The sequence below is a fragment of the Ochotona curzoniae genome, unplaced genomic scaffold (assembly GCF_017591425.1).
Source record: "Ochotona curzoniae isolate NIBS_2020 unplaced genomic scaffold, NIBS_Ocur_1.0 contig_3302, whole genome shotgun sequence".
NCBI classification, from domain to species: domain Eukaryota; kingdom Metazoa; phylum Chordata; class Mammalia; order Lagomorpha; family Ochotonidae; genus Ochotona; species Ochotona curzoniae.
This window is the reverse complement of record NW_024465799.1, coordinates 109,083-124,936: the sequence shown is the minus strand read 5'-3', so window position 1 is coordinate 124,936 and position 15,854 is coordinate 109,083. Positions and strand designations below refer to the sequence as shown.

Here is a 15,854-nt window from a genome sequence, read left to right as displayed (position 1 = left end):
CTTTCAAAACCATCTTGCTTCTGATGTCTTTTATTCTTCTTCTTCAAAGAGTAGCTATCTCAGTGGAGACAAGTCTCCAATGTGTTCCTCCATTTTTGTTATTTTTTTTTTTTATTGCAAAGGGAGATATGCAGAGAGGTGAAGAGACAGAGAGGAAAATCTTCTGTCCATTGATTCACTCCCCAAGCGGCCCCAATGGCCGGAGCTAAGCTGACCGAAACCAGGAGACTGGAGCCTCTTCCAGGTCTCCCATGTGGATGCAAGGTCCCAAAGCTTTGAGCCATCCTTGACTGCTTTCCTAGGCCACAGGCAGGGAGCTGGCTGGGAAGCGGCGCTGCTGGGACATGATCCGGTTCCCCCTGGTGGTTCTAGCACATGCAAGGTGAGGTCATTAGCCACTTTTGATTTCTTGTTTTTCTATTAATTTTTTTAAAGATTGATTTATTTATTTACTTTTTATTGGAAAGCCAGATATACAGAGAGGAGAGACAGAGAGGAAGATCTTCTGTCCGATGATTCACTCCCCAAGTGAGCGCAACAGCTGATGCTATCCTGATCCGAAGCCAGGAGAATCTTCCAGTTCTCCAGCACGGGTGCAGGGACCCAAAGTTTTGGGCCATCCTCAACTGCTTTCCCAGGCCACAGGCAGGGAACTGGATGGGAAGCTGGGCCGCCGAGATGACAACCGGCACCCTTATGGGATCCCGGGCATGCAAGGCCAGGACCTTAAACACTGACATCGTGCCGGGCCACTTCCTTCCTTCCTTCCTTCCTACCTTTCTTCTTCTTTCTTCTTTCTTTCTTTCTTTCTTTCTTTCTTTCTTTCTTTCTTTCTTTCTTTCTTTCTTTCTTTCTTTTCTGAAAATCTTTACATAGTTTCTTAGGGCACAAAGGTCCAAGGGCTACTGGAAAGCGAGTAAGACAGTTATTTCCACTCCATGTGATATTTTCCTGTATCTGGGGAACAGGGGGAGATAAAGTGAGAGGCCCCACCCGGTCTTCCACACATCCCAGGTCCTGCATGCTCCGAGGGTCCTGCATGCTCCGAGGGTCCACACATCCCAGGCCCAGCATGCTCCGTGGGTCCTGCTCAAGTGGTTTTGATAGTTCAAGAGTTAGGAATTGCTGCCAATCTCACCATTCCAAGCAGGATGAGGTCACTGAAGACCCCTCTGATTGATCTAGTCCATCTCAGAGTCTCCGTTTGCCCTGTTTTTCAGGGATCACCTGAAAATTCTCTCCCACCCTCCCTTTCTGTAAGCCTTTATAAGCCTAGAACTTGTGATGAATGGACGGGACATTCCTCACAAACTTGTCTCTGGTGGTTCACGATCCGTGACCATGGAGCCTGTTGGCAGACTTAAACCCCAAGAGGCAGCAACTGTGGAAATCAGCATCCAGCGTTTGACAACTGAACATTGATCTACCACATGACCTGGCTGCCCCACTCCTGGGATTATCTTCCAATGAGGTCAAATTTGCATGCCACAAAGCAACTGATATCCCTGTATTTGTAGTCCAGGGTCTGCTGCTGTTGTTGGCGAAGGGGTAGCCAGAGCGGCTGCTGTTGCTGCGTGGCGGGCACAGCGGCAGGGGAGCCATCGCTGTGGTCAGCAGGAACTCTACAGCTGCCGCTGAGACTAGGCCGGCTTGCTGTCACTACCGCCGCCATGCCTCAGTACAAGGGCGCTGCAAGCGAGGCAGGCTGTGCCATGCACCTGATGAAGACACTAGAGATGCAGCACAAGCAAATGGAACAGATGGAGCAGCAGATAGCAGCAGAGAACATCATAAAATGCAATGTTGACAAGAAGATCTTTACACACAACGACGCCGTGGAGGCAGAGCTCAAGTCCATCACCGTGGGTCTCGTGTCCCTGAAGGACATGAAGGCCAAGCAGGAGGCCCTAGTGAAGGAGCGAGAGAAGCAGCTGGCCAAGGAGGAGCAATCCAAGCAGCTCCAGCTCAAGCTGGACGAGCTGCGGGAGAAGGAGCACAAGGAGGCCAAGCGTAAGATCTCTGGTCTGTCCTTCGCTCTGGAGCAAGAGCAGCGAGCCATAGATGGGAAGGAACTGGAAATGGAACGGGTCACCACAAAGAGGAGGGAGTTAGGGAAGAATCCAGATGTGGATACGAGCTTCTTGCCTGAGCGAGAGCATGAGAAGCAGGAGAACCGGCTCCGGGAAGAGTTGTGACAGGAGTGGGAATCCAAGCAGGAAAAGATCAAGAGTGAGGAGGTTGGAATCACTTTTGGTTCCTGGGATGGCTGTGTGCATCGGCACACAGTCAAGGTGAAGAAATTCCTGCAGAAGGTACTCGGGGAAGGACTTCCGTGAGTTCAGGTGTGCTGGCGTGGAGCAAGCAGCCCGTGTTCATCAAGGAGGATCTGATCCTTCCCCATCATCACAGCTTCTATCAGTTCGTTGTCACCAAGGCCTGAGGAGAGAGTGGACAGCTCTTGAGCTTCGACCTGCATGATGATGTGTGGCTGCTCAGTGACGCCACCTTGGAGAAGGATGAGTCGCATGCTGGCAAGGTGGTGCTGAGGAGCTGGTGTGAGAAGAACAAGCACATTTTCCTGCCAACCGCTGGGTGCCCTGTGACGCAGAGAAGAAGTGGGATAAGTACACGATCCGCTGAGTGAGAAGCTGTGTGGATTCAGCTGCCCCCAGGCCACTGCGGACCACTCCTGCACCTTCAGAACTCCAGACATCCCCCCTGCCCTAATTCCGTTCCTTTTCCTGTTTCAATAAGCAAGGTTTCAATAATCAAGGAAAGAAAAACAGGGAGAAAAAGAATGAGAACGAACGTGTCAAAACAGTCCCATTTAACATAAGGGAGAAGCACCTTAAATACAGTGGAATAAAACCTAAACAAGGATGTGGAAGACCCAATAATGATTCAATGTTTAAAGAGGCACTAAAAGATGGAGAAATGTACCATGTTCCAGGATCAGCAGACTCAACACGCACATGTCCCTGTTACCAGAAGTCATATAGAGATTGAATGTGATCCCACTCATCATCCACTAACTCACCCTTGGCGTGGATGTGGGAAGAAAAGGATTCTAGCCTCTACACTCCTGAGAGTGGAGTTAGTGTCAGCGCAGCTGTGGGAGATCGCCCCAGCTCTCTTGCCTGCCACCTAGCGGTGTGACCCAGAGCTTATCTGCCCTGAGGCATACCTTCCATTGCTGTAGAGGGCCTGTGACCTCTGACACGATTGGAAGGTCAACGGGAGTAAGCGTGCCTTTTAGCCAATCAAAGTGTCCTTATTGGGTGAAGGGACTACCTGGAAACGCCCTCCTCCCCTGCCTTTCTGCAAGCGTTTATAAACCTTGAACTTGTGCTGAAGAGATAGGACATTCCTGACCAACGGTGAGGGCGAGCTGGGCAAGATGCCGGACGTCCTCAGCATCCTGAGACAGTACACCATCGAAAAGAAGGAGATCGTGGTCAAGGGGGACGAAGTCATCTTTGGGCCACTCTCCTGGCCAAAGAACGTCCAAACCAACTTTGTGATGTGGGCGGCTGAGAAGAAAGGCCAGCCGAGAGAGTACTACACGCTGGAATGCATCCTGTTCCTGCTGAATAACGTGCACCTTTCTCATCCCGTTTATGTCCGCCGTGCAGCTGCTGAAAATGTTCCTGTGGTCAGAAGACCGGACCGCAAAGATCTGCTTGGCTATCTCTACGGGGAGACATCAACGTGTGCAAGTATTGATAGAAGCCTCCCCCTGGAGATAGGTCTTCAGCGATGTCCTCAAGTCAAAAGAGCTGCAGATGCAGTTGTAGCAGAAGCCAAGAAACCGCGCCTTGACAATGAAGAATGCATACGTCTTGATAGAGAGAGACTGGCTGCTCGTTTGGAGGGCCATAAGGAAGGGGTCGTACAGACTGAGCGGATTAGGTCTTTGTCCGAAGACATGACGGTGGAAAAAATTGCTGCAATCAAAGCCAAAATTATGGCTAAGAAACGATCTACGATCAAGACCGACCTGGATGAAGGTACCACTGACCTTAAGCGGAGGAGCTTTGTAGATGCTGAGGCAGATGTGACCCGAGAGATCGTCAGCAGGGAGAGAGTGTGGAGGACACGCAACACGATCTTACAGAGCACAGGAAAGACTTTTGCAAAGGATATCTTTGCAATTCTTCAGGCTGTGGAGGACCGAGAAGAAGGGCGGGCACCTGAACGGCGACCAGCTCCAAATGCAGCCCCAGTGGATCCCACAGTGCGTTTGAAACAGCCTATCCCGGCCGCCTACGACAGATATGATCAGGAGAAGTTCAAAGGAAAAGAAACGGAACGCTTCAAAATCGACACTAGGGGCACCTACCGCGGTATGCCACTGAAACTGTTAGCGGAGAGTGCATCTGCCCGCAGAACACAGACACCTGCAGCACAGCCAGTACCAAGACCGCTTTCACAAGCAAGACCTCCCACGAAGCACAAGAAAACTTCTCGAACTCCCATCATCATCATTCCTGCAGCTACCACGTCTTTGATAACCATGCTGAATGTCACAGACCTTCTACAGGATTTCCAATTTGTCTCATCAGATGAAAAGAAGAAGCAGGGTTGTCGGCGAGAAGATGAAATTCTAATACAGAGAAGAAAAGAGCAAATGCAACCAGGTGGCACTGCTTACAGCAGTGTCACAGTCCCTTATAAGGTACTGGATCAGCCGCTTAAACTTAGGCCTCAAGATTGGGACCGGGTTGTGGCAGTGTTTGTGCAAGGTCCCGCTTGGCAGTTCAAAGGCTGGCCGTGGCTTTTGCCTGATGGATCACCGGTCGACATATTTGCCAAAATCAAAGCCTTCCATCTCAAGTATGAAGAAACTCGTCTGGATCCAAATGTTCAGAAATGGGACGTGACCGTGCTAGAACTCAGCCACCATAAACGTCATTTGGATAGACTCGTTTTCTTGAGGTTCTGGGACACACTGGATCGATACATGGGGAGCCATAAATCTCACTTGAGATTCTGAATGACTTGGTTCCCTCTTTTCTGGAAATCTGGATTAAGAAACCCGGATATACGTTGACACAAAGACTGAGACTCAAGCTTGATGAATTTATCAGGAATCTGGCAAATGAAGAAGCTCACACATCGATATTTCTATAGAAGCAAACTTTTAGCTTCCAGCTCTTTTGTAAATATTAGCTTTCTAGTCCGTAGTGGAAATTGCATATTTTGATAGAAGTTTTCTGTTTTGGTTTGTTTGTTTGTTTGTTGTGTATTCCTCATTGGTTATATTAGCTTTACTTAAGAGTTGTTTCTTTAGAAAGTAGATGCCGGAATATAAAAGGTTGTATATTTATAGATTATAATAAAGCTTTCAAAACCATCTTGCTTCTGATGTCTTTTATTCTTCTTCTTCAAAGAGTAGCTATCTCAGTGGAGACAAGTCTCCAATGTGTTCCTCCATTTTTGTTATTTTTTTTTTTTTATTGCAAAGGGAGATATGCAGAGAGGTGAAGAGACAGAGAGGAAAATCTTCTGTCCATTGATTCACTCCCCAAGCGGCCCCAATGACCGGAGTTAAGCTGACCTGAAACCAGGAGACTGGAGCCTCTTCCAGGTCTCCCATGTGGATGCAAGGTCCCAAAGCTTTGAGCCATCCTTGACTGCTTTCCTAGGCCACAGGCAGGGAGCTGGCTGGGAAGCGGCGCTGCTGGGACATGATCCGGTTCCCCCTGGTGGTTCTAGCACATGCAAGGTGAGGTCATTAGCCACTTTTGATTTCTTGTTTTTCTATTAATTTTTTTTAAAGATTGATTGATTTATTTACTTTTTATTGGAAAGTCAGATATACAGAGAGGAGAGACAGAGAGGAAGATCTTCTGTCCGATGATTCACTCCCCAAGTGAGCGCAACAGCTGATGCTATCCTGATCCGAAGCCAGGGGAATCTTCCAGTTCTCCAGCACGGGTGCAGGGACCCAAAGTTTTGGGCCATCCTCAACTGCTTTCCCAGGCCACAGGCAGGGAACTGGATGGGAAGCTGGGCCGCCGAGATGACAACCGGCACCCTTATGGGATCCCGGGCATGCAAGGCCAGGACCTTAAACACTGACATCGTGCCGGGCCACTTCCTTCCTTCTCCTTTCTTTCTTCTTTCTTCTATTCTTTCTTTCTTTCTTTCTTCTTTCTTTCTTCTTTCTTCTTCTTTCTTTCTTTTTCTGAAAATCTTTACATAGTTTCTTAGGGCACAAAGGTCCAAGGGCTCCTGGAAAGCGAGTAAGAAAGTTATTTCCACTCCATGTGATATTTTCCTGTATCTGGGGAACAGGGGGAGATAAAGTGAGAGGCCCCACCCGGTCTTCCACACATCCCAGGTCCTGCATGCTCCGAGGGTCCTGCATGCTCCGAGGGTCCACACATCCCAGGCCCAGCATGCTCCGTGGGTCCTGCTCAAGTGGTTTTGATAGTTCAAGAGTTAGGAATTGCTGCCAATCTCACCATTCCAAGCAGGATGAGGTCACTGAAGACCCCTCTGATTGATCTAGTCCATCTCAGAGTCTCCGTTTGCCCTGTTTTTCAGGGATCACCTGAAAATTCTCTCCCACCCTCCCTTTCTGTAAGCCTTTATAAGCCTAGAACTTGTGATGAATGGACGGGACATTCCTCACAAACTTGTCTCTGGTGGTTCACGATCCGTGACCATGGAGCCTGTTGGCAGACTTAAACCCCAAGAGGCAGCAACTGTGGAAATCAGCATCCAGCGTTTGACAACTGAACATTGATCTACCACATGACCTGGCTGCCCCACTCCTGGGATTATCTTCCAATGAGGTCAAATTTGCATGCCACAAAGCAACTGATATCCCTGTATTTGTAGTCCAGGGTCTGCTGCTGTTGTTGGCGAAGGGGTAGCCAGAGCGGCTGCTGTTGCTGCGTGGCGGGCACAGCGGCAGGGGAGCCATCACTGTGGTCAGCAGGAACTCTACAGCTGCCGCTGAGACTAGGCCGGCTTGCTGTCACTACCGCCGCCATGCCTCAGTACAAGGGCGCTGCAAGCGAGGCAGGCTGTGCCATGCACCTGATGAAGACACTAGAGATGCAGCACAAGCAAATGGAACAGATGGAGCAGCAGATAGCAGCAGAGAACATCATAAAATGCAATGTTGACAAGAAGATCTTTACACACAACGACGCCGTGGAGGCAGAGCTCAAGTCCATCACCGTGGGTCTCGTGTCCCTGAAGGACATGAAGGCCAAGCAGGAGGCCCTAGTGAAGGAGCGAGAGAAGCAGCTGGCCAAGGAGGAGCAATCCAAGCAGCTCCAGCTCAAGCTGGACGAGCTGCGGGAGAAGGAGCACAAGGAGGCCAAGCGTAAGATCTCTGGTCTGTCCTTCGCTCTGGAGCAAGAGCAGCGAGCCATAGATGGGAAGGAACTGGAAATGGAACGGGTCACCACAAAGAGGAGGGAGTTAGGGAAGAATCCAGATGTGGATACGAGCTTCTTGCCTGAGCGAGAGCATGAGAAGCAGGAGAACCGGCTCCGGGAAGAGTTGTGACAGGAGTGGGAATCCAAGCAGGAAAAGATCAAGAGTGAGGAGGTTGGAATCACTTTTGGTTCCTGGGATGGCTGTGGGCATCGGCACACAGTCAAGGTGAAGAAATTCCTGCAGAAGGTACTCGGGGAAGGACTTCCGTGAGTTCAGGTGTGCTGGCGTGGAGCAAGCAGCCCGTGTTCATCAAGGAGGATCTGATCCTTCCCCATCATCACAGCTTCTATCAGTTCGTTGTCACCAAGGCCTGAGGAGAGAGTGGACAGCTCTTGAGCTTCGACCTGCATGATGATGTGTGGCTGCTCAGTGACGCCACCTTGGAGAAGGATGAGTCGCATGCTGGCAAGGTGGTGCTGAGGAGCTGGTGTGAGAAGAACAAGCACATTTTCCTGCCAACCGCTGGGTGCCCTGTGACGCAGAGAAGAAGTGGGATAAGTACACGATCCGCTGAGTGAGAAGCTGTGTGGATTCAGCTGCCCCCAGGCCACTGCGGACCACTCCTGCACCTTCAGAACTCCAGACATCCCCCCTGCCCTAATTCCGTTCCTTTTCCTGTTTCAATAAGCAAGGTTTCAATAATCAAGGAAAGAAAAACAGGGAGAAAAAGAATGAGAACGAACGTGTCAAAACAGTCCCATTTAACATAAGGGAGAAGCACCTTAAATACAGTGGAATAAAACCTAAACAAGGATGTGGAAGACCCAATAATGATTCAATGTTTAAAGAGGCACTAAAAGATGGAGAAATGTACCATGTTCCAGGATCAGCAGACTCAACACGCACATGTCCCTGTTACCAGAAGTCATATAGAGATTGAATGTGATCCCACTCATCATCCACTAACTCACCCTTGGCGTGGATGTGGGAAGAAAAGGATTCTAGCCTCTACACTCCTGAGAGTGGAGTTAGTGTCAGCGCAGCTGTGGGAGATCGCCCCAGCTCTCTTGCCTGCCACCTAGCGGTGTGACCCAGAGCTTATCTGCCCTGAGGCATACCTTCCATTGCTGTAGAGGGCCTGTGACCTCTGACACGATTGGAAGGTCAACGGGAGTAAGCGTGCCTTTTAGCCAATCAAAGTGTCCTTATTGGGTGAAGGGACTACCTGGAAACGCCCTCCTCCCCTGCCTTTCTGCAAGCGTTTATAAACCTTGAACTTGTGCTGAAGAGATAGGACATTCCTGACCAACGGTGAGGGCGAGCTGGGCAAGATGCCGGACGTCCTCAGCATCCTGAGACAGTACACCATCGAAAAGAAGGAGATCGTGGTCAAGGGGGACGAAGTCATCTTTGGGCCACTCTCCTGGCCAAAGAACGTCCAAACCAACTTTGTGATGTGGGCGGCTGAGAAGAAAGGCCAGCCGAGAGAGTACTACACGCTGGAATGCATCCTGTTCCTGCTGAATAACGTGCACCTTTCTCATCCCGTTTATGTCCGCCGTGCAGCTGCTGAAAATGTTCCTGTGGTCAGAAGACCGGACCGCAAAGATCTGCTTGGCTATCTCTACGGGGAGACATCAACGTGTGCAAGTATTGATAGAAGCCTCCCCCTGGAGATAGGTCTTCAGCGATGTCCTCAAGTCAAAAGAGCTGCAGATGCAGTTGTAGCAGAAGCCAAGAAACCGCGCCTTGACAATGAAGAATGCATACGTCTTGATAGAGAGAGACTGGCTGCTCGTTTGGAGGGCCATAAGGAAGGGGTCGTACAGACTGAGCGGATTAGGTCTTTGTCCGAAGACATGACGGTGGAAAAAATTGCTGCAATCAAAGCCAAAATTATGGCTAAGAAACGATCTACGATCAAGACCGACCTGGATGAAGGTACCACTGACCTTAAGCGGAGGAGCTTTGTAGATGCTGAGGCAGATGTGACCCGAGAGATCGTCAGCAGGGAGAGAGTGTGGAGGACACGCAACACGATCTTACAGAGCACAGGAAAGACTTTTGCAAAGGATATCTTTGCAATTCTTCAGGCTGTGGAGGACCGAGAAGAAGGGCGGGCACCTGAACGGCGACCAGCTCCAAATGCAGCCCCAGTGGATCCCACAGTGCGTTTGAAACAGCCTATCCCGGCCGCCTACGACAGATATGATCAGGAGAAGTTCAAAGGAAAAGAAACGGAACGCTTCAAAATCGACACTAGGGGCACCTACCGCGGTATGCCACTGAAACTGTTAGCGGAGAGTGCATCTGCCCGCAGAACACAGACACCTGCAGCACAGCCAGTACCAAGACCGCTTTCACAAGCAAGACCTCCCACGAAGCACAAGAAAACTTCTCGAACTCCCATCATCATCATTCCTGCAGCTACCACGTCTTTGATAACCATGCTGAATGTCACAGACCTTCTACAGGATTTCCAATTTGTCTCATCAGATGAAAAGAAGAAGCAGGGTTGTCGGCGAGAAGATGAAATTCTAATACAGAGAAGAAAAGAGCAAATGCAACCAGGTGGCACTGCTTACAGCAGTGTCACAGTCCCTTATAAGGTACTGGATCAGCCGCTTAAACTTAGGCCTCAAGATTGGGACCGGGTTGTGGCAGTGTTTGTGCAAGGTCCCGCTTGGCAGTTCAAAGGCTGGCCGTGGCTTTTGCCTGATGGATCACCGGTCGACATATTTGCCAAAATCAAAGCCTTCCATCTCAAGTATGAAGAAACTCGTCTGGATCCAAATGTTCAGAAATGGGACGTGACCGTGCTAGAACTCAGCCACCATAAACGTCATTTGGATAGACTCGTTTTCTTGAGGTTCTGGGACACACTGGATCGATACATGGGGAGCCATAAATCTCACTTGAGATTCTGAATGACTTGGTTCCCTCTTTTCTGGAAATCTGGATTAAGAAACCCGGATATACGTTGACACAAAGACTGAGACTCAAGCTTGATGAATTTATCAGAATCTGGCAAATGAAGAAGCTCACACATCGATATTTCTATAGAAGCAAACTTTTAGCTTCCAGCTCTTTTGTAAATATTAGCTTTCTAGTCCGTAGTGGAAATTGCATATTTTGATAGAAGTTTTCTGTTTTGGTTTGTTTGTTTGTTTGTTGTGTATTCCTCATTGGTTATATTAGCTTTACTTAAGAGTTGTTTCTTTAGAAAGTAGATGCCGGAATATAAAAGGTTGTATATTTATAGATTATAATAAAGCCTTCAAAAGCCATCTTGCTTTGATGTCTTTTATTCTTCTTCTTCAAAGAGTAGCTATCTCAGTGGAGACAAGTCTCCAATGTGTTCCTCCATTTTTGTTATTATTGTTTTTTTATTGCAAAGGGAGATATGCAGAGAGGTGAAGAGACAGAGAGGAAAATCTTCTGTCCATTGATTCACTCCCCAAGAGGCCCCAATGGCCGGAGCTAAGCTGACCCGAAACCAGGAGACTGGAGCCTCTTCCAGGTCTCCCATGTGGATGCAAGGTCCCAAAGCTTTGAGCCATCCTTGACTGCTTTCCTAGGCCACAGGCAGGGAGCTGGCTGGGAAGCGGCGCTGCTGGGACATGATCCGGTTCCCCCTGGTGGTTCTAGCACATGCAAGGTGAGGTCATTAGCCACTTTTGATTTCTTGTTTTTCTATTAATTTTTTTTAAAGATTGATTTATTTATTTACTTTTTATTGGAAAGTCAGATATACAGAGAGGAGAGACAGAGAGGAAGATCTTCTGTCCGATGATTCACTCCCCAAGTGAGCGCAACAGCTGATGCTATCCTGATCCGAAGCCAGGAGAATCTTCCAGTTCTCCAGCACGGGTGCAGGGACCCAAAGCTTTTGGCCATCCTCGACTGCTTTCCCAGGCCACAGGCAGGGAACTGGATGGGAAGCTGGGCCGCCGAGATGACAACCGGCACCCTTATGGGATCCCGGGCGTGCAAGGCCAGACCTTAAACACTGACATCGTGCCGGGCCACTTCCTTCCTACCTTTCTTTCTTTCTTTCTTTTCTTTTTTCTTTCTTTCTTTTCTTTCTTTCTTTCTTTCTTTTCTTTCTTTTCTTTCTTTCTTTCTTCTATCTTTCTTTTCTGAAAATCTTTACATAGTTTCTTAGGGGCACAAAGGTCCAAGGGCTCCATGGAAAGCGAGTAAGAAAGTTATTTCCACTCCATGTGATATTTTCCTGTATCTGGGGAACAGGGGGAGATAAAGTGAGAGGCCCCACCCGGTCTTCCACACATCCCAGGTCCTGCATGCTCCGAGGGTCCTGCTCAAGTGGTTTTGATAGTTCAAGAGTTAGGAATTGCTGCCAATCTCACCATTCCAAGCAGGATGAGGTCACTGAAGACCCCTCTGATTGATCTAGTCCATCTCAGAGACTCCGTTTGCCCTGTTTTTCAGGGATCACCTGAAAATTCTCTCCCACCCTCCCTTTCTGTAAGCCTATATAAGCCTAGAACTTGTGATGAATGGATGGGACATTCCTCACAAACTTGTCTCTGGTGGTTCACGATCCGTGACCATGGAGCCTGTTGGCAGACTTAAACCCAAGAGGCAGCAACTGTGGAAATCAGCATCCAGCGTTTGACAACTGAACATTGATCTACCACATGACCTGGCTGCCCTACTCCTGGGATTATCTTCCAATGAGGTCAAATTTGCATGCCACAAAGCAACTGATATCCCTGTATTTGTAGTCCAGGGTCTGCTGCTGTTGTTGGCGAAGGGGGTAGCCAGAGTGGCTGCTGTTGCTGCGTGGCGGGCACAGCGGCAGGGGAGCCATCACTGTGGTCAGCAGGAACTCTACAGCTGCCGCTGAGACTAGGCCGGCTTGCTGTCACTACCGCTGCCATGCCTCAGTACAAGGGCGCTGCATGCGAGGCAAGGCTGGGCCATGCACCTGATGAAGAACACTAGAGATGCAGCACAAGCAAATGGAACAGATGGAGCAGCAGATAGCAGCAGAGAACATCATAAAATGCAATGTTGACAAGAAGATCTTTACACACAACGACGCCGTGGAGGCAGAGCTCAAGTCCATCACCGTGGGTCTCGTGTCCCTGAAGGACATGAAGGCCAAGCAGGAAGGCCCTAGTGAAGGAGCGAGAGAAGCAGCTGGCCAAGGAGGAGCAATCCAAGCAGCTCCGGCTCAAGCTGGACGAGCTGCGGGAGAAGGAGCACAGGAGGCCAAGCGTAAGATCTCTGGTCTGTCCTTCACTCTGGAGCAAGAGCAGCGAGCCATAGATGGGAAGGAACTGGAAATGGAATGGGTCACCACAAAGAGGAGGGAGTTAGGGAAGAATCCAGATGTGGATACGAACTTCTTGCCTGAGCGAGAGCATGAGAAGCAGGAGAACTGGCTCCGGGAAGAGTTGTGACAGGAGTGGGAATCCAAGCAGGAAAAGATCAAGAGTGAGGAGGTTGGAATCACTTTTGGTTCCTGGGATGGCTGTGGGCATCGGCACACAGTGAAGGTGAAGAAATTCCTGCAGAAGGTACTCGGGGAAGGACTTCCGTGAGTTCAGGTGTGCTGGCGTGGAGCAAGCAGCCGTGTTCATCAAGGAGGATCTGATCCTTCCCCATCATCACAGCTTCTATCAGTTCGTTGTCACCAAGGCCTGAGGAGAGAGTGGACAGCTCTTTAACCTTCGACCTGCATGATGATGTGTGGCTGCTCAGTGACGCCACCTTGGAGAAGGATGAGTCGCATGCTGGCAAGGTGGTGCTGAGGAGCTGGTGTGAGAAGAACAAGCACATTTTCCTGCCAACCGCTGGGTGCCCTGTGACGCAGAGAAGAAGTGGGATAAGTACAACGATCCGCTGAGTGAGAAGCTGTGTGGATTCAGCTGCCCCCAGGCCACTGCGGACCACTCCTGCACCTTCAGAACTCCAGATATCCCCCCTGCCCTAATTCCGTTCCTTTTCCCGTTTCAATAAGCAAGGTTTCAATAATCAAGGAAAGAAAAACAGGGAGAAAAAGAATGAGAACGAACGTGTCAAAACAGTCCCATTTAACATAAGGGAGAAGCACCTTAAATACAGTGGAATAAAACCTAAACAAGGATGTGAAGACCCAATAATGATTCAATGTTTAAAGAGGCACTAAAAGATGGAGAAATGTACCATGTTCCAGGATCAGCAGACTCAACACGCACATGTCCCTGTTACCAGAAGTCATATAGAGATTGAATGTGATCCCACTCATCATCCACTAACTCACCTTGGCGTGGATGTGGGAAGAAAAGGATTCTAGCCTCTACACTCCTGAGAGTGGAGTTAGTGTCAGAGCAGCTGTGGGAGATCGCCCCAAGCTCTCTTGCCTGCCACCTAGCGGTGTGACCCAGAGCTTATCTGCCCTGAGGCATACCTTCCATTGCTGTAGAGGGCCTGTGACCTCTGACACGATTGGAAGGTCAACGGGAGTAGGCGTGCCTTTTAGCCAATCAAAGTGTCCTTATTGGGTGAAGGGACTACCTGGAAACGCCTCCTCCCCTGCCTTTCTGCAAGCGTTTATAAACCTTGAACTTGTGCTGAAGAGATAGGACATTCCTGACCAACGGTGAGGGCGAGCTGGGCAAGATGCCGGACGTCCTCAGCATCCTGAGACAGTACACCATCGAAAAGAAGGAGATCGTGGTCAAGGGGGATGAAGTCATCTTTGGGCCACTCTCCTGGCCAAAGAACGTCCAAACCAACTTTGTGATGTGGGCGGCTGAGAAGAAAGGCCAGCCGAGAGAGTACTACACGCTGGAATGCATCCTGTTCCTGCTGAATAACGTGCACCTTTCTCATCCCGTTTATGTCCGCCGTGCAGCTGCTGAAAATGTTCCTGTGGTCAGAAGACCGGACCGCAAAGATCTGCTTGGCTATCTCTACGGGGAGACATCAACGTGTGCAAGTATTGATAGAAGCCTCCCCTGGATAGGTCTTCAGCGATGTCCTCAAGTCAAAAGAGCTGCAGATGCAGTTGTAGCAGAAGCCAAGAAACCGCGCCTTGACAATGAAGAATGCATACGTCTTGATAGAGAGAGACTGGCTGCTCGTTTGGAGGGCATAAGGAAGGGGTCGTACAGACTGAGCGGATTGGGTCTTTGTCCGAAAGACATGACGGTGGAAAAAATTGCTGCAATCAAAGCCAAAATTATGGCTAAGAAAACGATCTACGATCAAGAACCGACCTGGATGAAGGTACCACTGACCTTAAGCGGAGGAGCTTTGTAGATGCTGAGGCAGATGTGACCCGAGAGATCGTCAGCAGGGAGAGAGTGTGGAGGACACGCAACACGATCTTACAGAGCACAGGAAAGACTTTTGCAAAGGATATCTTTGCAATTCTTCAGGCTGTGGAGGACCGAGAAGAAGGGCGGGCACCTGAACGGCGACCAGCTCCAAATGCAGCCCAGTGGATCCCACAGTGCGTTTGAAACAGCCTATCCCGGCCGCCTACGACAGATATGATCAGGAGAAGTTCAAAGGAAAAGAAACGGAACGCTTCAAAATCGACACTAGGGGCACCTACCGCGGTATGCCATTGAAACTGTTAGCGGAGAGTGCATCTGCCCGCAGAACACAGACACCTGCAGCACAGCCAGTACCAAGACCGCTTTCACAAGCAAGACCTCCCACGAAGCACAAGAAAGCTTCTCGAACCCCCATCATCATCATTCCTGCAGCTACCACGTCTTTGATAACCATGCTGAATGTCACAGACCTTCTACAGGATTTCCAATTTGTCTCATCAGATGAAAAGAAGAAGCAGGGTTGTCGGCGAGAAGATGAAATTCTAATACAGAGAAGAAAAGAGCAATGCAACCAGGTGGCACTGCTTACAGCAGTGTCACAGTCCCTTATAAGGTACTGGATCAGCCGCTTAAACTTAGGCCTCAAGATTGGGACCGGGTTGTGGCAGTGTTTGTGCAAGGTCCCGCTTGGCAGTTCAAAGGCTGGCCGTGGCTTTTGCCTGATGGATCACCGGTCGACATATTTGCCAAAATCAAAGCCTTCCATCTCAAGTATGAAGAAACTCGTCTGGATCCAAATGTTCAGAAATGGGACGTGACCGTGCTAGAACTCAGCCACCATAAACGTCATTTGGATAGACATCGTTTTCTTGAGGTTCTGGGACACACTGGATCGATACATGGGGAGCCATAAATCTCACTTGAGATTCTGAATGATTGGTTCCCTCTTTTCTGGAAATCTGGATTAAGAAACACGGATATACGTTGACACAAAGACTGAGACTCAAGCTTGATGAATTTATCAGGAAATCTGACAAATGAAGAAGCTCACACATCGATATTTCTATAGAAGCAAACTTTTAGCTTCCAGCTCTTTTGTAAATATTAGCTTTCTAGTCCGTAGTGGAAATTGCATATTTTGATAGAAGTTTCTGTTTTGGTTTGTTT

General features: G+C 49.2%; 2 protein-coding genes and 4 pseudogenes across 2 annotated transcripts; all 6 read left to right on the top strand.

The window, feature by feature from the left end:
* Positions 1 to 1,670: 1,670 nt before the first annotated feature.
* LOC121156194 lies at positions 1,671 to 2,640 on the top strand (annotated as a pseudogene).
* A 757-nt stretch (positions 2,641 to 3,397) lies between these two features.
* Positions 3,398 to 4,993, top strand: LOC121156193 (parafibromin-like). Its single transcript, XM_040979776.1, has one exon. The coding sequence runs from the start codon at positions 3,398 to 3,400 to the stop codon at positions 4,991 to 4,993; it is 1,596 nt and encodes a 531-aa protein (XP_040835710.1).
* A 2,006-nt stretch (positions 4,994 to 6,999) lies between these two features.
* LOC121156192 lies at positions 7,000 to 7,969 on the top strand (annotated as a pseudogene).
* A 757-nt stretch (positions 7,970 to 8,726) lies between these two features.
* On the top strand, positions 8,727 to 10,322 carry LOC121156191 (parafibromin-like). Its single transcript, XM_040979774.1, has one exon. It carries the CDS (start codon positions 8,727 to 8,729, stop codon positions 10,320 to 10,322), a length of 1,596 nt encoding a protein of 531 aa, XP_040835708.1.
* Positions 10,323 to 12,297: 1,975 nt separating this feature from the next.
* LOC121156189 lies at positions 12,298 to 13,383 on the top strand (annotated as a pseudogene).
* Positions 13,384 to 14,025: 642 nt separating this feature from the next.
* LOC121156190 lies at positions 14,026 to 15,619 on the top strand (annotated as a pseudogene).
* The last annotated feature ends 235 nt before the right edge of the window (positions 15,620 to 15,854 follow it).

Bases quoted from the DNA above. Each gene is read 5' to 3' on its own strand.
- LOC121156193 (XM_040979776.1), top strand. From the start codon at position 3,398: ATGCCGGACGTCCTCAGCATCCTGAGACAGTACACCATCGAAAAGAAG.
- LOC121156191 (XM_040979774.1), top strand. From the start codon at position 8,727: ATGCCGGACGTCCTCAGCATCCTGAGACAGTACACCATCGAAAAGAAG.